This window comes from Aedes aegypti, chromosome 2 (assembly GCF_002204515.2).
Source record: "Aedes aegypti strain LVP_AGWG chromosome 2, AaegL5.0 Primary Assembly, whole genome shotgun sequence".
NCBI lineage: Eukaryota > Metazoa > Arthropoda > Insecta > Diptera > Culicidae > Aedes > Aedes aegypti.
This window is the reverse complement of record NC_035108.1, coordinates 15024367-15049698: the sequence shown is the minus strand read 5'-3', so window position 1 is coordinate 15049698 and position 25332 is coordinate 15024367. Positions and strand designations below refer to the sequence as shown.

The window sequence follows — 25332 nt, the reverse complement described above, 5'->3', positions numbered from 1 at the left end:
AATTCGATGCGCACTTCAACTACATGATTTTATATAAATTCTTGAGAATTAAACGACCATATTACGAAATATTTATAAAATGCTTTACATGCCAACTGACAACAGTTCATTCAACACCATTGAACCCCATTAAACAACAAACAACATCATTCAAGCTTCAGATAAAGAAACCCCTCACTTCACTCCACCCACACGACAACACCAATACAATGACTTCGCCAGATTTTTTTTTTTCACGTCACATCGGCCAAGCCATTACTAAATCGATCAAACACCTCGAAAAATACCATAATTTCACAATTTTGCACTATACACCATGAAAATTCATTCCTATATCCACTGACACGCACTATCCGCTGCTTTCTTTGTGAAATTTCTTCCATATTATCGAGAACCATGCATTTAAAACAGGAACCGCTTCTGCGCGCGTCCTCGCCGACCGAGCACCCTGGAAGATTTCTCCTAATGCTTCCAAAACTCAACTAAAAATATTCTCACATAAACCAAAAGCTGTTTATTTGAAACCTTCAAGTAGACATGTTGTCACGATGAGAGGGGTTCCAATAAATTGGTCAGATGAAGTTAAGTATCTAGGCCTCATGCTAGATAAGAATTTAACTTTCAAAAATCACATTGAGGGCCAAATGTAATAGATATGTATAATTTGTCTATCCCCTTATTAATAGAAAATCAAAATATTGTCTTAAGAACAAGCTTTTGATATTCAATCAAATTTTCAGGCCAGCCATGTTGTATGCTGTACCAATATGGACTAGCTGTTGTAATACCAGGAAAAAAGCTCTGCAGAGGATTCAAAATAAAATTTAGAAAATGATTCTGAAGCTGTCTTCCTGGCATAGTACTAATGAGTTACATAGAATAATATTCTATTAGAATTTCCAAAGGTGACCATTGGAACAAATGTCAAAAACATATAATAATAATTTTAGACAAAAATTGTTGCAATCTTCTATTGCCAAGATCAATGCATTTATGTTTTAGATTAGGCTATGTTAATCAAAAGCATTTTTTTCCCTTATAAGCAGTTGAAATCCACTCACCTGTAGAAATTCTGAACTGCTACACAGAACACCTAGATATAAAAACTTCTTTGTGCTTTAGTTTCGAACACGTTAAAAACCATGCTTTACAAGGATTCTTAAGCTTATCACAGTATTTTCATGTTCACACCTGAACTAACGACAACCGCCCATGAATTCAAAATCCAACTAATCGACAACCACGTGCCGACCCAACCAATTCATTCGACATGTGTGCCATTCGAAGAGAATACATTCATTTCTCTTCGCTTCAGAGCAGAGGAGCGCGCACACCCCTTTAGGTGTCGTCGTCGGCTTGGCGCGATTTGCCTCCCTCATGAATGAACACACGCTTTTCGCGAATCGCCACCAGTCGATTCGCGTTTTGGATAAAAAGCTTTCTCTCGCCGCAACCGGTAGTCATTCGAGTACGCGCTACGCTACGAACAACAACGTTCAAAATATCATCTGAGATTTGAAATTTTTGGTTTAAAGGTTTTTTTAGAAGCAAACCGACCAAGACCAAAGGACATTAAAGTACAATAAGAATCGATTGGATAGTTCCGAGTCCGAGGTAGTTAAATCTGTGCTTGATTTGGGTGAAAGTGCGCGGGAAATTGTTTGAAGAAAATCAACGGACCGCGGCTGTTGTTTTGTTGGGAAGAAATTAGTGATTCGTGATTTATTGGCACCAAGGCGCAACCGAGCTAAACATAGTCCCTCTGGGCAGCAGTATTTACGTTAACTCGAGAACAATAAGCAGCTGCCCACGGTCGGTACCCTACTCTGTGAGTTAGGAATTCCGAACAACTATTCAAATCAAAGTCAAAGTGTGGCCAAAAAGTGTGTTCCCCAAGGAGGAGAATAGGTGAAAATGAATACCGAAGAGTTTCGCGTGCACGGTAAGCGGATGATCGACTACATCTGCGATTATGGGAGAACCATCGAGTGCCGGGACGTGGCCCCCACGGTTGATCCCGGGTTTCTGCGACATCTGTTACCAGGTAAGGTTGAAGATGGTGAATCGAAGTTTGAACGTTGTTGACTGTGTCCTTTGTCGAAGATTCACAAGCTCATTTCAAGCTGGAGTGTCAATTTTGAAGTATGTATTCAAAACCAGATTGGCGTCAATTCAAGTCAATTTTCTTAATCAGAATACTATTGTTGAAAAATTTCGAGGTGTTAAAAATTTTACAAATCATTCAAAACTAAGAAACTTTCGTTTTCAACTTCCTGTAAGAAACTGAGTGTTCCAGTCGCATGCCAACTATTAAAGAACAACTTCACAGTGTTGTGAAAATCGCTTCTCGAAAGGGTATGCTCAATTCGAACTTTCAAAACTACGAATCGGTAAGAGAACATTCTATTCGTCTAAATTTGCCTGAACATTGGTAATTCAAAAAAGGTGAGATCCCGGAATTGTACGGAAAACGATAAGACAAGATTTCATTTTTTATTTATCCATTAATTTCTACAATGTGTATTGATCGACTTTGTGATTTGTAGATTTCCTGCCGATTCTGTTGGAATTTCTTAAAATCAATGTCCCTTCTGAAAAGTCTAATTTTGTACAATATTCCAAAAGATGGAACTCTGATATAATTGATATAGCATTTGAAGATGTCAAAGAATATAGAAACTTCTGTGACACTAAAAATGTTCGATCAGATTTTTGGACCGAAACAGTCTCACAAATTGACAAATCCCCGTCAAACAATTATTTTCTATCAGAATCTTTGAATTCTATCAATGTTCTGTTTTTGTTCCTGAAACAATCATGTGAAGGATCTTTTGAAATGTAACTGTCTAAAACCATGAATGAAACTAGAATTTTTTACCAGGTGGTGCACACTTGACAGTTTTTAATTCACATGACTAACCTTTAGAGAGTCTAAAGGATTAATAGCTGAATGGATTTTCGTTAATTTTTTTTTTTCTATCTTTATTAACGAGATTTTTAGCCCTGGGCTAGTTCATCTCGGAACCAACGGCTTTACTTCCCTTCCGAAGGAAGTCGTCACTGATTTTTTTTTAGTGACTATCTCGGGGTCAGACTGGACTAAAAAAATAAAAAATCGTTAAAATCTTGCCTACTTTGAGCGGAAGTTTTTGACACAATTTATTCTTAAAGTATTATCTGGTTAAACTAATTGAGGAATTTGGTGCAGTTTTTAAATAAATGACAAATAGACAAATTATCGGTTGAAGACTTGGAGTGATTTACGATTAAATTTCAGTGAAAAAGGTGCTTATCATAGTATTTCAGTAGGGTTTTCAATTGTAATCCCGAAAAGCACTTCTGGTGTAATTGCAAGTACTGTGTAAAAAAAGTACTGTGGCAAATTTTAGCCAAATTCACGAATGATTTTTAAGGGGATTTGTGATGACTTTCTTGGGATTTTTGGGATTTGGAAGGTGTCCTTCGGCGAAAGTCCTGTGGGAAATCGTGGATTTGTTGGTATAACTCCACAAGGAACTTTTGAAAACGTTTCCAGGAGATTTCCAGGCATTACACCCCAACAGACACAGAGCCTCTTCAGTTTAGTGTTCTATGAACAACTATTAACTAAACACTAAACTAAACCCATAAAGGAATTTCTGGCGGCATGTCGAAATACCTTCAAGTTGATTGTAGCAGGAGAAGTTTCTTGTGAACATCCTAGAGAAACTTTCGCTAGAAATGCTGTAAGTTTTTCAGATCAAATTCTTAAATTTATAGCCCTACCTCAAACGCTATTTCTGGTTTATGAACACTGCCTTTTATTATTCTTGATTTATGGTGTTCCAACTCATTCTATGAATGTTACTGCTTCATATCAATCTAAGAATAGTTTAATTCAATCCATAAAAGCTAAAGTTTCAAAATGTTACAGCATCATCTCTTTTTCCACTCCCACTATGCGATATTTGTTTTGATTCGTATAAAAGGAGTTATTCAGAACGTACCCAATTTAATTTTGCCTCTTAGTGTCTCCTATAATCTATTCTATCTCTAATCTCTCAATAAGAGTGCAATGGATCAATTATGAAACTACAAAGACTGCCCTTTTCTAGTTTTGTAGCGACAATCATATTCCACAACAGTTTATCACAAATTGAACAGAATATGACAATGATCGCTCGCCACGTACGTAGAATTCTTAAAAGCTTTGCATTAAGATTTTTGAGAGCATTCAACAGTATTGTTCTCTTTGCCATGTTAATTGCTCCAAAGATGTTATCCCTTTTTTTCTGATATTTTCTGTCAGAGTATTATTTTTGTTGTTGAATATTTTAAAATATCAAAGCAAATCGTTAATAAGATCTCCTGGAGTCTTGTGTAATGGATAAAATTCCATCAGCTTTTTTTTTGCAAAATAGCCTTTACTTTTTACAAAGCCTTCTAAACTGCATGCACCTTTTTCGGTTGAAATCTTTGTTCTTCAACAATTGTGTAGCAAAACATGATTGTCTTATATCGTTTTAAATGATCGTTCGGAATTTATTCCTAAAATATCAAAATTTTAGCTATGTGTATATATCTATCTCTTTATATTTTTACATTTAAACAACCTGGAACCTAAGAAGTTCTTCCAACAGAAAATAAATAACACGATTTGCAAAATTTACTCAAATATTCCATCAGATTTTAATGACACCCCCAAACAACAACACATAACCTTGTCACACGAAACAGGCTGTAAACGGTTCGGAGATTGATTGTTTGTTCAAAACATTTGACTTAGAGCTTAACTCAGCGTCATCGTATTATGGGCCAATGTCCACTGCCTTCGATCAGCGTTAATTAACACTTGTCTCGTAAATTTCTCCACAACTTGTCGCCCATAACATGTCCCCGAACCGAACGCACCCGCCTGGAAACGGGAGAACGAAAATCCCGACGATTTGCTACCTAATACATTGTCAAATCGATAATTAGCTGTTTCGGGGACGACGAAATCGACCGTAACTCATCGACTAGGGCGGCAGGGTCAGCAACGCTAGTACTAATCCCTGCGTCCTCAACATCACGCGCTCGTGGTGATCGCCGTCGTCCGCCTCCTTCGTCGTCGTCTTGAAAGCAGGAGGTCACGGCATGACGACGACGGCGGAAGAAGACGTCACTTAAGTTCGCTCCTGCAATTGCCACCGCAACACAGTAGGCGTAGAGGCAAGGATTACCAACCACACAGCCAACTAATCCGGTTAGGTCGTGCCCTTTTGTTGTTGGCCGAACGGTTGGCAGCTGGAAAATTGGAAAATCGTGTCGGGGGCATCGATTCGAACGTTTGAACTGTGTGACCGTCACGTGTGTATGCATATGACGATGGTTGCGCCGTAGGGGCTTTGCTTAACCTAGTGGTAAAGTTCGTGGCTACAGAGCAAAGCCAGTGCTGAAAGTGTCTGGGTTCGATTCCCGGTCGGTCTAGGGTATTTTCGTAATGGAAATTTCTTAGACTTCCTTGAGCATAGAGTATCATCGTACCTGCCACACGAATGCGAAAATGGCAACTTTGATAAAGAAAGCTCTCAGTTAATAACTGTGGAAGTGCTCTTTGAACACCAAGCTGAGTAGCAGGTTAGGTCCCAGTGGGGACGCAATGCCAAGAAAAAGACTTCGGTTTCACCCGCGGTTGTTGTCAGTTTGATCATCAAACCATTCGACTTCAAAGCGACATTTTTCGGACCCAGGATGTTTAGACTGATCCTCAGGAAGTATTTTACGATTTGTTGAAGCGATATTTTTCCAAATTTTGCGAGCGATTTAGGTACACCTTCTCGTGTACCAGGCCAATATTTATCTTTTTGGACGAGCTCGCAAAAACTGACCCGACATTGAACGACCACTTTGCACATCTGTAGGTGGTCGTATGTCACTTGTTTGGTACCGCGTGGTTGCGACTTTTTTTGATCATGGTGATGATGCATTTTTCGCACCTTCTTCGATGACGATCCTCTCAGTGGTTTAATGGGGCGTGTGACTTACTTAGCGGTCTTTTCTTTTTACGTGTGAAATAGTGAATCACTGTGAACATACTGTGGGGTATTTTTTTACCTTTACGACCAGATTATAGATACGGTACCTGAAAATTTTCCCTTTTTGTCGTAATGAGAAGGTCACGTGCGACTATCACTTGATCATCGGCGCTAATCGAGTGCTAATTGATAGCCTTTGATATCGTAGCGTAGATAGTGATCAAATCGCTTGAAATACGGATTATTACAGAACAGCTTACAAAACAATAAATTTACAAATTATTTGGAACAATAATTTCGCAATTATTTTCAAATTTTGCGCTATTTAAAACAACTGTTTTGTATTTTTAAACGATGTTGCCAAAACTTCCAACCGGATCTGATTCAAATGCTTGCTCATTTAGAACCAACACCATGTATTCGACATTTTTTGGAGTAGAAAATAGTGTAAAAATTCGGTCTTCTTGTAACCTTTGGGGATTTTCTTGGACGGACGTCAGTCAGCTACATACCTGGAATGAAATGGAAACAAATAGATAAAATGTTACTTCTTTCGAATACCTAATGATTACATTGCTATACATAAGAATAACTATGGCGATTAGACAATTAGTGCAGTTATACATTAATTGTGATTGTTTTCTACTTTTGAGTTAATTTCATAGGGTTTCAGATCTAGAAACATTTCTCTCCATCCAATACTTCTTTCCGCTGTTTGATAGACAAAACCTAACTTTCGCCAAATATGAACAAATACTGTTGAAAAAACTAAAATGAGCAAACATAATCTCCCTGTATCGGCTGCATTCTCACAGAATTCTTGACCTGAAATTTATACAGTTCTGGGAGAAGTTTACACAAAATCCTGGGCAGTTTAATTTCTCACAAAATTTTTGGCATAATTTTCACAGAATTCTGGATATGATTATCAAGGAATACTTGAGCGGAATAAAATGCTCATGAAATGCTGGAAAGAGTTCTCAAAGAATCCTTAGCAGGATTTCGTAGACTTACAAGGATCACCATCAAAATCGAAGCATAATTTTAACAAACTCGTGGGAAAGATTTTTGCATAATCCTAGATGATTTTTTAACAGAAGTCTAAGAACGAATCTAATCAAATTCTGGACATTATTCTCAAGAGTCCAGGGCAGACTTTTGATCACTGCTATGCGCTGTTGTATTTTGCACAAGACTGGTAGTGAAACTTCGCTTGTCGTACGCAGCATCAGCGTTGTAGCTAAAAGTATTCTGAGGTACATTTTGAAGTTATCCAGAGCAAAGTTTTCACAGTCACAGTCTGAACAAGTTTAACACATAATCCTGATAGGGACTCGTATAGAACCCTAAATAGGATGCTCAACAGTAATTATCATAAAAAAACACAAAAATCGCTTGCTAAATTTCGATCGATATGTTAGAGTTGTTCGTGCTCTCAAAAAGGTTGACCCGCCAAACATTTTCTTTATGGGATTTGGTCCACGGTTCAAAAAGGTTGAGGAGGCCTTCTCTAGGGAGAGGAAGTAGGCTTAAGCCTTACGGGTCATGGGTATCCACTTCGTAAGTACCGTTTAAAATTATAGGACAAAAGGATGCTTCAACTGTAAAAAATACTTGAGCTGTATCCAGTTGGCAAGTAGAGCGAATTTCGGTAACGTTTCATAACGCCTGCCTGATTTGCACAAATGGAGCTGTCATTTTTCCGTACATCCGCCCGGTTATTCCGCAAGGACAATAGTCACAGTTTGCTAATACTGGATCAGATGTCAAAATTACTTAGTAAATTCATCGCTCAACATATTTGTTATAACACTTTCAAAAGATAGTTTGTAACCAATGGGATCGAAAGATGTGGAAAATTCAAGACATATTGTAATAATGAGCTACGATTATGGAATTTCCCCTTACTTTTCCAACTGTAATGGAGGTTAATTGAAGAAAATTCAAGAAGCAAGCTTATGTCCGAATGGGATATATGTACCTGCAGATTCATAATCAGGATTGATATGTTTTAATATGGCATAAACACATAAGTGTTATAGTTAATACATCAGGAGCGAAAAGTAACTATTTATTTGATAAAATAGCAGTACTGATCCGTATGTACAACTAGTTGAATATATTACAGCTATGACTTAAAGAACTAACGAGAAGAAAGTCTTGAACATACAATACCTAATCAAATTGAAATAAAAATATACCAAACTAAATCTTTTGCTTCAAACAAAAAGCGGTGAGTTTCTATTTTATAATTTCGTAACTCAATTATATTTTAAAGCCTCGTGTACTTAAGCCAAATAACATAGATAAAGCTTTCAAAGCAGTTTGAAGTTGAGATGTGATAATTAGAATCCTAGTACTACTGAAAATTCATGTGATAATTAAGGATGGCTCTGCTAAAAAATCATGTCTCACACAAGTTCTGCAATCGACGTAAGCAATGTTCTACTGAAGATGGCATCACCGAAACGTTCCATTGCTAGAATTTTCATAAGTATTTTCAAAAATGACAAATTCCTTCCTGGCTTATAAAAATTGGGTTTGAGTCGGATACTTCTCGAATTTTCAGGGATTAAATAACTATGTTTTAGCTATGTTTTGGCATAATTTATTTATAGAATTTCCTCCCCCAAGCTATACATTTCTTTTAGCACTGCTCATGAGATCTTCGGCGAAGCTTTGCCTATCCATCTTACCAGTAGCGCAACCAGGATTTGTTTTTGGGGGGGGTTTTGAATATTTGAATTTGAGGGAGTATTACGCGTTGCAAGAAAAATTTTGATTCCTGGAAAATCCAGAGCAATCTACTGGGAAATTTTCCACCTATTTAAGGTGAAGCGGCGTGTAAGTCAAAGAATCATTAGAACCATCATCGATGTAATAGTAGTAGTGTCGCCTTTCCATGTATATTTTCAAAACAAACAAACAAAAAATATAACATTTGTGTTAAGCATATTTTTATGTAAACACATGGGAAATTTAGTAGATTGACGAGTATTGGAAATCAAAATCAACTCTTCAATCGTACATATCAAAAGAAAACATTACAATTTAATGAAGGGCAACGAAATTTCTCTGTTTTTAATTTGATTTATTTCATATTTTTGTTTTGCATCGGTACGGTTTATGTTTGCAAGGGATGACGGTGTTGCCAGGTGATTGGTGACAGATTTTTCTAGCAATTGTTATATGCTTGTTTTCGGAACATTTGCTGCATATCATAAAAACTTATCATTTTGCAAATAATTTTCCATCACAAGATCGCCGAAAAAAAAAAATTTAATGATTTTTGTGATCAATTCACATTAAATGCTATGATTTTACAGATAGCAACTCTGACATCACTGCGCTCAACGATCGCGATGATTGTGCACACACGATAGACGCGTCCCGACGCATCCCGACGCATCGCACTGTGGAGCTTTTCAATTATTTTGGGTGGTTCAAATTGATAAACTCTTGGTATGATTTTATGCTTCGTAGAGATGGTTTTTGTAATTTGAGAGAATCGAAAAACAAACAACGTATGAATTTCAAGTTTCTATGCTTTGCTCAGCCTATTCGCACTGAAAATTAATACAACAGAAAAAAAAGTTGGATATTTTAGACTATAAACACAGGCATGTCTCAGTGTGCGGTGGCGGCGTCGATTCGCAGCAAGTGGAAACCACCGCCATGATAGTTTTGAGTGTTGCGGTTGATAAAACTTTATAAATATTTGATTCCCGTTTGAAATGTGTTCCTTTAAGGGAAGTGAATGAAAGATTTGTTTAGTGGAAGTGTAGTGAACGCAATATGAAATCCAAAACACAAATGTTTGCTGCAGAATTACAATGGAAAAGGTAAGCACTTTCTATTTACAAGTGTAGTTGTGTGAGGCAATGAAATGCGGCATAAAATCGGAGATTTTTTTTGAGAATATAAATCTTATGTATATTATCGCTAAATTGATAATGCTGTACCTGAAAGTGTTGATTAAATATTGAAATACCACCTGAAGCATTTTTCTTCGCATAAATTATCCATTAAATCAGGTGATAAGCAGTTATATTTCATCGATGTTGCAAATACCAATACTATCATAACAATATGTTAATGATTTTGGAAGAAGCCATTTTGTGATGACGCACCAAAAGGCCTTAATCTAAGCCACCCGTGGCATCGAGCATTTGATTGACATCGAATACACGTTGAATAAACAAAAATCATGATGCGTCTTGTGTCGCTGTGTAGTTTCTATTGTTCTTTGATAATTTGGACCAGAGGTATCATTTGAGATCTGAATTGTTTGGATGAGTCAATGTACCTCGAACTTAAACGGATAAAACTGAACGAACTATACATGAATGTTGCTAACTGGTAAGGATTGCTAGGTGTCCTCGAAAAAATAAATTAAAGGCTTCTGTGAAGTTTGAAAGATTGCCAAAAGCCCCAGACAATAAAGGATTGGAACAAACAAGTAATTTATTCCTTTCAAAACCCTACAGATATCCACCCTTCGTTATAACTGGTCCTCTGGACGTTTTAAGGTTCATACAACGGCTATGGGTTAGATTGCCTATGTCTTATATTGGTTTGAGGATCCATTGACTCATTTAGCACATTTCACGACTGTGAATCAAAACTTTTCCATAAATATGACAGCCTAAATTAAGAAATTGAAATCAATTTAGTTCCAGCGGTTCATGGGAAAATTTTACCGCTCTTACTGTCAATGAAATGCATCTGCTCTTCTTTAGAACTGCAATGCTTGTGTGGTGCATTTGCTCTATGCGGAGATTGCTCACTGCGCGTTATTTCCGCGAAGCAATCCAAATTTATAAATTTCCCCGCAATATTTTTAATTAGAAAAAATCGACTTGAAGATTTGAGTGAACTTCACTATTTTAAAACACATAGTAAAAATTGATTGAACAAGTTTAAAATACATCGACACGACACCGTTTAGTCGACCATCTGTGTTGTTCTTTAAACATATTTTCATATTTTTAACGATGAAAATGATCTTTAAGCGCAAACTTTTGCTTTAGAAATCATTGCAACTACTGTTACAGCCGGTCGAAAGCAAACCAGCATTGCAACATCTAACTTCCAGTGCGAGCATAACTGTCTCATATTAATAAATCGACAATTAAGAGAATCGATTTTAAAAGTCGAAAACGAGTTTTGCTTTCACTGTTAGGATTTTATAACCAAATATGTGCGAACATCTTGTTTGTTTTCAATAGGACCATCCAATTTTGTTTTTGGATGATTTTGTAGTCCTATTGGTTAACTCCTCTACTAGCAGCATCATTTTTTCACTACAAAAAATATATTCAAATTGCAATAACTTTTTTGTTTTTCTATATTTAAGCACCATTTTTTCACAAGTTCTCAAAAAACTATTGATCAAATATTGATGATTGGTCATCTAGATCTAGAGATATACAGAAATTTCTTTGTGGACCGACGCGTAGCCATAACCCACTCATCGCAGGTCACAGATTTATTATGTTTTTCGGATATTCGCTCTACGAAATAATACATTTATGAGTGCCTGTTGTGAAAAAAATAAGCAATTTTGTGCAGCCGTTTTTGAGTAATGAGCATTTATGTTTCTGGCATCACGTTGGCCAAATCAAAATCTTGAGAACTTCAAAGATTCAATTTTCAGATTTCCCTAAGAATACTTAACTGATTACTAAATATTTGACAAACTTCTCACACAAAGCCCTCAATTTGGTATTAGGAAAAAGCAAGAAAATTTCGTTATTTTTGAGCTTTTTTAAAACAAATACTTATAAGAGTTGAAAAAAAAACACAATTTTGAAGATGTAACCTTAAAACCACTGAAACTCTTAGTGTTTGTAAGAACCAAATTGAGTTACTGCTGCGTGGTTGCATAAGATGTGTAGTAATGAGTTTCAAAAATACACTTGGTAATCCTTAATTTTTTTCGGCTCTGGGGGGGGTTTTGACCCCCAAATCCCCCCCCTGGTTGCGCCACTGCATCTTACACAATTCATCCCAGTTTTTCTTCAAAACTTCATCGGTTTTGAATGTTTTTTCGCTTTTCTTCAACATCTTCTTTATTATCGTTCAAAACTTTTTGATCGGACGAAGTTCTGGTGTATTTGGCAGCTTCGCCTCCTTCGGGACAACATTAACGCCATTTGCTTCGTACCAATCCATTACAGGCTTGGCGTAATGGCACGAAACGAGATCCGGCCAGAACAGCTTGGAACCACGGTGAGAGCGAAGGAAGGGCAGCAACCGCTTCTGCAAGCATTCTTCTCCATAAATCTGCCCGTTTATGGTGCCGGTTGTAACGAACGGCTAGCTGTACCGTCCGCACTCGCAGATCACCTGCCACAACAATTACTTCTTTGCCAATTTGTCAATCTTTCTCTTCCGGAACCTTCATGCGGGACGTACCGACAAAAAACTCGAGGCCGGGGATTTGTTTGGTGTCCGCCTTGATGTATATCTCGTCGTCCATGACGAGACAGCCTGGTTTGACCAGCCACTCACGGTACAGCTACCGCACACGCAATTTGGCCACCGTGTTTTGCTTGGCACCTTCCTGACCTCAAAAACACGTAGGCCCAACATGGTCTGTTGGACGAACCACATCAACGAATTGACCGTTTTGGCCTGTCTTATCTTCCGCGCCTTCTCTGAGTATTCCGTTTTTGGTTTTCGGCCGTTTCCAGCACGCCGCTCGATGGTCTTCGTCTCCTGGAACATCTTCACATCGCCGGACACGGTGGAATGGTGGATTCCAAGCCTTTTGTCGATCCATCTGTGCGACTGACTAGGGCTATCGATCACCGCGCCCAAGATTTCCTGGCGTAGCTCTTCTTGTTTCGAATGCATCTTGAAAACTTCTTGACAGATCGCGATAAAATTTTGCACACATAAACATAACACTCTAAACTAGTATTACCCAAAATGTCATTAATTGCTCACGCGATAAAAAGTTACACCCAAAACAAAGTGTCGCATTTTTTGCGAGGCCAATCTTTGGCCATGGTACATTGTTGTGCAGTGGTTCATTTTGCCGTGCTTCCATGAGCCTCTGTACGTGCCATAAATTCTTTTGTTCTCATGACTTTTACTGTGCGCCGTGTGTTGGTGCTGTCTCGCTCTCTCTCACGGGCAACTTGGAAACAGAGCGCACAGTAAAAGTCAAACGTTTATAGCATGCATAGGATCATTGGTGCCTACGAAGTGTGTCTCAGTCACCATCCGATACTGACGAAGGATGTATGTGCTTCCCAATGCACAGTCCTCCTTGTGGCGTCTTCTGATGGCTGCACGAGGTTTTTTTGTGGGGGGGGGGGGGGGGGGGTGCTCACCTCAAATCTTGACAAGAAAAGATTCTAGAGAAATTATTTGTTTGGCTCGTTTTCCTGCACTACAAAGATTAATGAAAAAGGCCCCCACAACTTTCAGGTCCAGGAGCCCAACATTTGTTAATCCAGTCCTGCTCATGAGAGTTTGGTATTTGTCTTGGACAAAGAAGAGATAACGATAGCTAATTTTGGGGTCCTTGTAGCCTTTGCACTGGCTAATTGTGAAACAAGAATCTGGCCAAAATTTGCAATTTACGTTTATCGGAAAAGCCAGTTTGAAAGATTCACTAAAAGTATTACTGAACTTTTACAAATACAGGTATGTTCCGTTTTTATCACGTTCCGATTTTGTCACGCTCCGATTTTGTCACGTTCCGATTTCGTCAACAAATTATTCCGTTTTTATCAACACACAAAAAATGTTTTTTTTTTAATTTCAAAATGTTTAGAATGTAAAATAAATACTTATTTTGAAGCAATTTAAATGCTTTTCAATAGCCTCAGAGTTGAATTTAACATTTTGTTAATGTTGAGCACCTACGATGTAGGTGTCAAGTCATATACGATTCAATAAGGTTTGACTCCTTCTTATCCACTAATCAATTGGAGTTTTCAAACTTAGCATGGTCTGTTGGAAAAGATTAACCCATTCTTCATTAATCGAGAGTTGCTCTGGCCACGTCCTAGCAACAACTTGAATTTATGATTTGTTGAATACGTACCTAAGAGAGTTACAGAGACCTCTACTATTTCTTATTTAACATGGCTTCAAAGAATTTTGTATGAAAATTTGACAGACATAGGGACTGTCCTTTAATTACGTAAAACAATGTTGATGGTTTTTCGAACCTTCTCCCCCTATGGTATATTTTTTTGTCTGAAAATATTAATGAAATTAATAAAAAATAATGTGTATGGCACGTAAGATATCACAAACCCCTTCCTCTCCCCCATAATCCCTTACGTGGTTAATGGACGATGCCATAGATTTTTTATAAAGGATGCACTTGAGAATGAGCTCAAGAATGTTTGGGAAACGGCAAGAGACATGATCGAGTTTATTTTATTTTTGATGAGACTGTCGTCCCCGTCATATTTTAGACATTATCTTCTATCTCTTAAAGTCGATATCCCACGTCATGCATGTTATTATCCCAAATTTACTGGGATCTTGATCTTTAAGCAGACATGAACCCCTTCCCCACATGGAGACTTAAAGGTTACTTAAGAGCCTTATACCAACAGCCATACGCTTATTCATGAAACTTTACAAAAGAGTTTCTTACCAAAAAGTTCTAATTTGGTGATGCTTGTCTAGAGTTTTTACACTTTTGTGTCTTTGATAAACTTATTAATAAATAGAAAATAAAATGGTTTTTGCACAGACAAACAGAGATAACACTCGAATTATTTTCATCGCACAGCAAAACAGTGCCCAATTCTAATATTTGGTAGTTGGCCGACGAGCCACTAGTGGCGCTCGTATCACTTTTGTTCGAGATTGACGTTTGCCCACTACCACCACTTAGTTCGCGGTTGGCCAAATGAAGTATTTTTAGCATAAGGCTATCCATGAGGATTTTCCGAGATAGGACTGACAGATTAAAGTGTGCATGCAACCGAAACGGAAGGGTAAACAAAACTTAAGAGTGTTATCAGAGCTTAACATTTTCCTTTGTAATCGAACGGTCACTCCGACCGCAAACGTCAAAATCTCGTGGTAAACAAAAAACCAGCTGATCGCAGCTGTCTCATGGATTGCCTTATTGGGCGTAAATGGTCACGTGACTATGTTTTGAATTGATAATTGTTCTAGCTGTTACGTCTGTTTGTCTGTGGTTTTTGTATGTCGCGAAAGGGGTCAAGAACGGACTAATAGACTTACAGTACTGGACAGAATAAAGTACGCATTGGCCGTTTTTCCATACAAAATGGTCAAGTTTGGAGATCTGAATCTCAGCTTTTAGTGGTCCGATTATTTCACTGTACATGATTATTTCACTGTCGCATTGGTCAAGTGTTCGACGTGTTTGAGTGAAGTAAACGATTTGGAAAATTCTCTGGATTAACTGGCAAAACAACTGAAAACTAATCTGTCGTTTTGTATGGAAGATTGCATGCCACTTTTCAGCAGCCTACTTGATGGCAAAACGAAGTTTGACGGGACTAGCATTATTTAACTAAGGGATGCGAACTGGAAATCAACAAGCAGCTAGGCTGCTGTCAAGCTAAAATATTCGTAAAAATGATTCCAAAATGCCTAGAAATGTACGGTCATGATTTCGTCACGCTTAAAAATGTTATATAATTTATTTAACACAAAGTTCGTCAGCTGTTAAAAAAGTGGTACTTAGTTCAAATTATGTATACTGCCGTGAATCGCAAGTCAGTCCCATCTGTAAAAAGTAGGCATTGAGAAAAAGGGCTGTGAAATTTTCAAACTCGTTTTCCTATTTGTATGTAAAATTCCAGAGGATTGGAACATGTTACAATTTTAATGAAACTTTCACAACTTGCTTTTTACTACGATATCTTTCCGAGAAAAACATAAAGATGATCAAAAGAAGTTACAGTTATGAGTTCCACGGTGCAAAAGTCTGTAGTGGGACTGATATGCGGTTACTTTTGATTATGAGACAATTTGACTTGCTGTTTTTTTTCCTATTTTTTCCGAACAAATCATATTATTTCATTAGTTCAGCTGAAAGAGCATTGGGAGAGATGCTGAAAACTGAACTCAACTCAATTTTGACGAAAATGCAGATGAGACTGACTTGCGATTCACGGCAGTATAAGTCCATTACACCTTTTTTTAATATGTTTCTTACTGGCATATGGCCAGAAACTTTCTGATTAAATCCATTCATTGAGTGCAGTGCCTGAATTGAACTGAAGAAGCTTTGGGTGATGCATGCAAGTGTGCATTCAGGAAAATATCGTGCTCAATTTGAAAGACCTAACAGTTCGAATCCGCACCCCCAGGTATTTAATATTATGTTTACTTAAAAAAACTAGAGCTTTAAATTAGTTTATTGCCAGGTTTTGTGTTCTAACGAAAAGCTAAATGTGATGGTGGCGCTGCTCTAGATTGGCGATTAGTGCTTCCCTGTCGAAGCTGATAGTCATAATCATTTTACTGATAACATTTTGGCAATTCGAAGTACAGGAAAACGTAAATATTCATTTCAGTTTGCCAAACTTTTGCAACATAATTCCACATTTAATCGCCAATCGGGTATGGCCACAAAAACTTATTTTATAAGAACACTAAGCTGAGAAGAAGGCTATTTCTCAATTGGGATATAATTCCAAAAAGAAGAAGAAGAAACAGAAGGATGAGGATGAACAGTGGGAAAAAAGATGTTTCTTGTTTAATCTTCCGTTAAAAAAATAACAAAGATCAGCTTGACTCACTTCCTTGTAGTTATTTTTACAAATACGATGCACATGATACATAGGACATTTATGTGATTATCGTTTTAAAATTATATATTACATTTATTGAAATTCTAACCAAGAAAACTAAAACTATTGATGATTCATTACAAAATCATATTGATTGATAGGAGTCTGCAATCAATTTTCATTAAGAACCTATAACAATGAACAATCTAAATGCTCCTTACAGCTCTTAAACATCAATACTGCGCGTTTAAATGATGAAAATGTGTATTGTCCTAACAAAACTGCAATTTTGTTTTCAAATTTGTAAAATATTTTGTCTAAGAAAATAATTCCGTTTTTGTCACGGTTCCGTTTTTATCAACTGAAAATTGCCGATCGTGTTGATAAAAACGGAACATACCTGTATTAGCATGCATATGGATATGAGCATTGGTGACCTTAAAACTTGTAATTGTTGTGTAATTGATCAGTCAGAACAATCGAATTAGTACAGAAATTGCGAATTGGCTTGGAAATCATTCTAGTTTTCGTGAGCACGAATCGAGAGTTTAAAATTTGAAATCATGGCTTCTCAGTCTCACTAAAAGATAACATTATCCTGTAATTTTTACTTAATATTTCAATCCGGAGATAAAATAGCATTATTTTAATTTCGTCGAGACTCAATAGCCATATTTTTATTACAATATTTGAAAGTCAATAATGTCGCCGGTCACGTCCTTACGATCGGGAAAGTAGAGACCACGGAATCGTCTGCATCTCCTCAACTGTCGTGAAAAGAAGTTTGTGTTAGTGAGATGAAGTAAAACAAATAATCTGGCAGACACTTTTGGTTGATGTTGCGATCCATGAAACATTCACTTCTGATCAGTCGCGATATCACTCAATCATCGCTGTTGCCGCTGCAACTAGGGTTAGGAATCAAAACACCTCTGTTTAGCGTAGTTTAACTAGCTTTAAGCTGTAAATTTTTATTATTTAGTTTAGGTTGCATGTATATAGTAGGTATAAGTACTCACATTTAGTGTTTAAGCAAATTTCAATAGTTTTTAATAATATTTTTGTAATTCAATTTTAGCAATACGATTTCTGCACACATTTAACTGATAAACAAGCTTTTCTCTTCTATCATCGTGTCTTTTGACATTTTCGTCGCTGTCACGTTGACGGTCAGCAATAGGGTAGTCAGTTTTCCTTTCATCTGTCCGTTACGAGGTCAAGGGTACTGCGACTAGTTGAGCGCAGTACCAACAATCGCAATAACCATATTTTATGCCGAATATGCTTCATCCTAATTCACTTCTTCCCAACAATTTCTCTTTTGCAATGATGAATTTAAAAATAAAATCCTAAAATATCAGCAATTTTCCACCTGATTAATTAGCAATATTTAACATTCGGCTCGATAAAACTTTGCAAAAATACTCAATGCACTTGGTGTGTCTCCTCACCGGTAAATTACGTTAGATTACAAAGCACAAATATTGGTTTTCTACTAGCATTCGTAATCTGCCGATCGAAGATGACGCAATGTAAGAGTGCAGTATTCGTTGAACAGACAATTTCAAACAGTTTCATCTACCTTTCTGGGGAATGATGTAACCCCTTCTAAGTTCTAGAGTTCATTAAAACCACCCCAAACCCGATGCTGTTACCAAGCCAGCGATAGTTCAGACGTAATTGATCGAATGATCTATATTTTTACTAACAATCAAAAGGCGCACCAAATAAATCAGCTCGTTAAAAGTTCACCGTTCTGTTTAACCTATCCAAATTTCATCGCTTTGCTTCAGAAAACTGTTTATCGTCAACAATTACAACCGAGACCACCTCGCGATCCTCTCAGTGGTAGTTTATTGACTTTCCATCACACCGCGGCGCGGTGTCTTATTTGCACTTGTAATTTAAACAAACCCCCCGTCAATCTTTTCTCCTTGCAGACGAGGCCCCGCAAAAGGGCGAAGACTTCAAGCGGATGCTCGAGGACGTCGAGAAGAAGATCATGCCCAATATGGTGCACTGGAACCACCCGCGCTTTTTCGCGTACTTCCCGTCCGGCAATTCGTACCCCTCGATCCTCGGGGACATGCTGAGCAGTGCGATCGGGTCAATTGGTTTCTCATGGGTAAGTCACCAGCGCTGCTCTCTGCGACTCGCTAGTCGATCAATATTTGATCGATGACGATCGCGCGCCCATTAGTGCAAATATAAGTACCATCTCCTGAAACAGAGCGCGATGATTACGCACCGATCTTGACCGATGATCGTCGATCGAGCGATTGGTGTGGACTTTCCAGTTTTTTGTCTGATTCTTACGATATTAATGGCCGTTCTCTTTGCTGTTCCGTTTGTGTTTGCAAACAGGCTTCGTCACCGGCTGCCACCGAGTTGGAAGCGATCGTGATGGATTGGTACGCTAAGGCGCTAGACCTGCCGGCGTTCTTTCGCAGCGATGCCGTTGGGAGCGTGGGCGGAGGAGTACTACAAGGATCAGCTTCCGAATGCGCTCTAGTTTGCATGATGGCAGCTCGGGCTCGGGCTATCAAGGAGCTCAAGGGCAACAATGCGGATGTGCATGACAGTGTCTACCTGCCACAGTTGGTGGCATATGCTTCTAAGGAAGCGCATTCGTCGATCGAGAAGGCTGCCAAGATGGCGATCGTGAAGTTGAGGGTACTCGAGACTGACCACCGCGGAGTATTCCGAGGAAATACACTGCAGGAAGCGATGCAACGTGACTTGGAATGTGGGCTGACTCCGTTTTTCGTGGTGGCAACGGTCGGAACAACGTCCGCTTGCGTGTTTGATAATCTTGTTGAGATCGGCGAAGTGTGCAAAGAAGTCCCCACCATTTGGTTCCATGTTGATGGAGCGTACGCAGGAAACTCCTTCATCCTGCCGGAGATGCGACACTTCAAGAAGGGTTTGGAGTACGCCGATTCGTTCAACACCAATCCCAACAAACTGCTGCTGACGAACTTTGACTGTTCGGCCATGTGGGTCAAAGAGGTCAAACTGCTCACATCTGCGCTAGCCGTCGATCCGCTCTATCTGCAGCACGATCACAGTAGTGCCGTCGATTATCGCCATTACGGTATCCCGCTAAGTCGTCGTTTTCGGGCGTTGAAACTATGGTTCGTTTTCCGCTCGTACGGAATCGTAGGTCTGCAGAAGTACATCCGGAATCACATCGCCCTGGCGAAGCGCTTCGAGTCTCTAGTGCTGTTGGACGAACGCTTCGAAGTGCGTAACGATGTTAACCTTGGACTGGTTTGCTTCCGGCTCATGTGAGTATATAGCGCATTCAGAGATGAGAAGTCCTGAAATAATGAAGAACCTTTCTATCTACCATAGACACCATGACCGGATCAATCGAGATCTGCTGGCCCGTATAAACCACTCTGGAAAGTTCCACATGACCCCGGCGATGGTCCGTGGCAAATACATCATCCGGTTTTGTGTCACCTACGAGCACGCCACTGCCGAGCATATAGGTAAGTTTTTTTTTGTTACATTTATGGACTGACACAGTGGTTTTCAACCGTGATCACACATTTCGCTATTATAAGACTATGAATCGTGGAAAAACGTTTGTATAGCTTATAAATTTCAGTCAGATTTCCTAAGATTTTCTTCATTTTCGAAGCATCTTTTTATACCCGTATTTGACGGAATTCTTGATAAAAGGTGTTTCTATAAAGCAAGTTCCTGAGCAAACAAATTAATTTTATTCAGGGTTTTGCAGAAGTTTACTAGACTGCATATACTTCCATATGAAGTTAAAAAGTATTTTTTTATTTTTATTTTATTGATATGCAAAGGGTCTGGGCCATGTCTCCATTCTCCAGCATAAGTATGAAAACTCATATTCCATATTCCATACACCAGGGTATAGGAGTTTGGGAAGTAGGCAACGCAATATCTTTGATCAGATTCTTTAGGTTTTTAGTTATGGAGAGTTGACTGTATATCCGTTTGTATATTCAAAAAGGATGTTCGTTATGAAAATTATTGGACACCACTGGCCTAAACTTTAATCACCATGCAAACAGCCATCATAAAGTACTCATTTGCCGAAAGTGATGCAACATACGGCCATAATGCTATCACGTGCCCGACGCGTCAACTGCGATATTTTCCACGTGGTCGACTCCGACGCCGATAGGAATTTGCATAATCGATATCGTTGTCCCGCAGTCCTATAGACACTTCCTACCTTATCTAGCTCTCATTTATACAAACACATTCCATATTTTTACAACCGACCATTATCGCGGAAAATACATCTGACGCAATTAACGGTTCTCCTCCCCTCCCCGTTCCACAGATTACGCCTGGGATGAAATTCGCAACTTTGCCGAGGAAACCCTGGCGGCCGAGTGTTCTGCGCCAACGATCCAGCAGATATCCGTCACGCCGGCCATCAGCAAGAAACCGCCCAAGAAGCTCACCCGCAGCATGTCCACACGATTCTCGTTCACCCGCAGCGTATCCCGCGAAATCTACGAGCGACAGAACAGCCGGTAGGTATCACCTTCCATGCGTTCTTTACCCTCACCAGAGGTTCCCAACCGGTAGTTCAGGGGAGATTCACTGCTCCGCCACTCATTGCACTAAAACCTTTCTTTATCTAATCGAATCGTCTTTTCGAAATCCAGATCCCAGCTCACGGATGGCGCCACCCCAATCGTCATCATCGACACGGACGAGATTCTGGAGAGTCTTCAGAGGGCCACGGCTGCGGCGGCGTCGGCGAATTCGGCACATTCGGACCGCGAGCGGATACAGAAGCAGGCGGAGCTGTACGAAACCGACAGCACGGATGAGGCTAGCAATTGACTAGGATCGGTGGTGGACGGCTCCCGGAAGCCACCCGTGATCATCAAATCGAAGCCCGTTCAAAGCGATGAGGATGAGACCGATAGTGAGGAAGACGAGGGCGACGTTGACGAAGAGGGGAGTAGTACCGATGTCGAAGGTTCTTCGACGACAGCAACGGCGATCTTCCGCGGCAGCCTCCGGAGGCAGTCCAAATCCAAGAGCTGCTCTAGTATTAGACAAATGTGATGAGGATGGATGCTATTTATATATATACAGGCTACATGTGCCACAAAAAAGTATTATTATTCGATAGGAAGCACTGCTAAGTTATTTTAGGTTAAATACATAAGCGTTAGAAGCGCAAACTTTAAGTATTATGACGAGTATACAACGATAACCATGACCTTTAGAAAACAGGCTTAATTATAGTAAATAATTCAAATGTATCTCAAAAGTGCGAAATGCTGAAATTTTATGAATAAATGTACATAAATGTTATTATTGTAGATTTATTGCAGGCTATTCATTCAATTTTGAATTGTGACATTGAGCACACATGAAAAGTTAGTCAAAACTCGAACTTCGCACGTTGGTTCACCCATTTTTAGTCGCGAAGCAGTATATGTGGTGGAAAATTATCTGGGATATACCCTTCGTAATAATGGTGATTACTCGGAAGTTCAACTTCAGTCCAACTTGTCGAATTTAACCCTTTCTACTTCCGTAGCTACGCCACAACCAACTTCAGCTTCTATATCCTCCTTATTAAGTTGGTTTAAATTACATTCTTAGCTCCATAACTTCTTCTAAAGTTGGAGCAGATTGCTTTTTCTCATCTGCTGAACTGACTTTTCCTCCGTTGTCTCATTCATTGCATTGATTGTTTGTCCTCTTCAAGACTGTTTTATTCCTTTCCTTGCACACCTTGTATCACGGCACGAAGAATTTGCGTAAAGTGCTGAGCTTTTTCTTCAGGGAGCAATTTTTGCTTTGATAGAAGGATGCAATAGCTCCAAATATGACATCTTGGTTATAATAAGACTAGAATTCATCCTCAAATCTCTTAGCGAAAAGCATTTCTACAAATTGAGGCCAATTTTGTAATCAGAATCAGAAAATTCCATGTAACGTTAAACACCTAGATGTATGCAACGCCCTATGTACTTCAAGAAATTCATTCGATTTCGTTCAAAATATCATTGCTTTCGAAAAACGATTGATTCATGCTTAACTCAATGTCGAAATATGACAATCCTTCGATATCTATTATTCAGAAAGATAATTCTTATCGACTAATAATGGTGTTAGTTACACTCCCGTGCACCCCCTCAAAAACATACAAAAGTGTTCTGTCCATATCTCTGCGACTACTTGTCTGGTAGTAACCGTCTATGACGCATTCGAAAGGCAATGAGTATTTTGACATGAACTTTTTATTATTATTTTTTATTTAATGTTCACTTAAAGTTGTGACATTTTTAAGAAATAGACTGAAAAACATAGCTTATTTTCTCAGCATTGGCTCTATCAACATTTAAAACTGATACATCATTTGAACTGTAATTTTATATTCTTTGACAACCGCTAGTGAAATTTTGGCGGAAAAAAAAATTAAAAACTATTTAATTGTAATAAAATAGCCATTCAAGTCATCGTGCAAAAGCTTAGACTCACTAGAATTTACTTAAACAAGAAAACTCTGTGAAATCTCATACCAATTATTTGCGCCCCATTATTTACGTTCGAATATGCCATCGAATATTGACATTGGTCGAATAACAGCAGACATATTCATTCACAAAAATGATTTGGATGTAGGGTCGATGTACCAATAGCCGCATAGCTAAGAACAAATATTCGTATAAAATTGAAAAATAACGCCAGCGTCATTATTTTTGCATCATCTGAAAGCTTTTTATCTTGGTTGTGTAGGAAAAATATGAAAACTACGAAAACTCATATGTTTGTATTTATTATCGCTTGTGCCACTATAGGAATACATGTGCCTATAGTAGCACTATTTTTAATTTCTGTTCCTATAGTAGCACTAGCAGCCGTGAGCAGCAAAATACTAATCAAAACCGTATTTTTACAAAGCTTTTATATTTTTCCTTCAAAGAGTAGATCAAAAGCTTTCGTTTGATGTAAATAAAGTTCATAATTCATTAATTATTTCGTATAATAAAAAATAGTTTCTCTCAGTAGTGCTACTATAGGAACAATAGGTTTACTATAGGCGCAAGGGAGCTCAAATTTTAAGCAAAACTAATTATTTCGATCATTTTTTGAACACAATCAAGCTGTGTATCAATGATACTTACATAAATATCTCCTGACCTTCATGTCAAACAATATTTTGAAGACATTTCTAGTAAAACGGCCGTAAAAAGCCACTAGAGCGACTATAGGGGACTGCCCACTAAGGGAACACTGACCCTATCGTAAGTAAACCAAAACTTTTGCACGATGACTTAAATGGCAAATTTATTTATATCAAATAGATTGCGGTTCTCCAGTCGCATTGTTTGGAAATTTTGGTCGATCCAATGCTGTGAAAATCAGCTATGTTTTTTCAGTGTATTTTCGAAAAAAATGTCGACTTTATATAAACATTAAGTAATCAGAGTTTGAAAAAAATATTCACAAAATAAGATTTACTCATTGCTTTTCGAATACGCCATAGAGGGTTTCTATCAGAAGTGTAATCGCATAGATATGAACTAATCACTTTTGTATGTTTTTGAAGGGTGAACCTAAACTTTTGCACGGGAGTGTACGATAGTTTCAAGTTGAAATACTTTTGCATGTGATTTTTTCAATAAATTCTGTATATTAATGAATAAAATCTAATCCACATTTTCTGTTATCATTCTCGAATCCAGTTCCAACTGCAATGATGTCAAACAGTAGTTTGGTTATGAATTTCTATGTGCTTGCATACCTATTATCAAAGTTACCCCCAATCCAAAAATCGACTACCGTTTATAAGTGCTTTCAAGATTAACTCTTATGCGTTCTTTCAACTGCAATCGATAACTAAGGTCCTGGTAGGTAGTCTTTAAAACACAATACAAACATAAGGGATGGTACACAAATTATGTCACGCTAAATTTCAACTTTTTCGATCCCTTTGTCACGTTTTTTGTATGAATCCTCCGAAATCGTTGTAAACCTTGTCACGCTTGGCTTGACCCCCTCCGTCCCCCCTCAAAGCGTGACGTAATTTGTGCATGACCCCTAATGAGATTTTCTTCTAAAAAACTATCAAAGTTTAAAGCGATTTGTGCCGTGTTCTTGGACTGACTTGCGATTCACGGCAGTAAAGGTATCACCAACCGTCTTCTAAAATATATTGCAAATATTGCCGCAAAATCTTACGATTTTTTCGAAATGCCCAATCTCCAAATAGTCAAAGCCAGCTGTTTTTCTAGACACTGTCGTCAAAATACGGATGAAATGTTTGAACATGTTCTGAAATGCCCGGACACTTTTTGTTTCAAATTTGTAATTCGAAAAGTACATTATTTTTGGTGTGATTTAATTTTCCTATTTGAAAGGTCTACAATTAAACACGTGGAATGATCGCTAACCCTTCAAATTTTAATTTTGAAAGCTATCACACTTTTTGTGCAAATATGCATTGGTTTTTAGGTGTTTTCCTATGCCCGGACACTAAAGTCATTATTATATGGGGATCTTTTTTTTTCGTACAAAGTGGGCCGAAGGGTCTCAGATTTTCATGAAAGTTTTTCCACAGGCAGGGCTCATCAATA

At 38.3% G+C, this 25332-nt stretch overlaps 2 protein-coding genes across 2 annotated transcripts in view; one reads left to right on the top strand and one right to left on the bottom strand.

The window, feature by feature from the left end:
- The window catches only part of LOC5578216 (ribonuclease P protein subunit p25-like protein), a 259804-nt gene that overhangs the window by 230022 nt on the left and 4450 nt on the right, over positions 1-25332 (bottom strand). The gene's annotated exons all lie outside the window — the stretch shown is intronic.
- Positions 1454-22065, top strand: LOC5578207 (aromatic-L-amino-acid decarboxylase). Its single transcript, XM_001656801.2, has 6 exons — positions 1454-2044; positions 18679-18863; positions 19103-20025; positions 20093-20232; positions 21066-21261; positions 21397-22065. The coding sequence occupies exons 1-6, from the start codon at positions 1915-1917 to the stop codon at positions 21575-21577; spliced, it is 1755 nt and encodes a 584-aa protein (XP_001656851.2). The 5' UTR covers positions 1454-1914; the 3' UTR covers positions 21578-22065.

Bases quoted from the DNA above. Each gene is read 5' to 3' on its own strand.
- LOC5578207 (XM_001656801.2), top strand. From the start codon at position 1,915: ATGAATACCGAAGAGTTTCGCGTGCACGGTAAGCGGATGATCGACTAC. The intron at 2,045-18,678 runs GTAAGGTTGAAG...TTCTCCTTGCAG, and splicing joins TCTGCGACATCTGTTACCAG to ACGAGGCCCCGCAAAAGGGC. The intron at 20,026-20,092 runs GTGAGTATATAG...TATCTACCATAG, and splicing joins CTGGTTTGCTTCCGGCTCAT to ACACCATGACCGGATCAATC.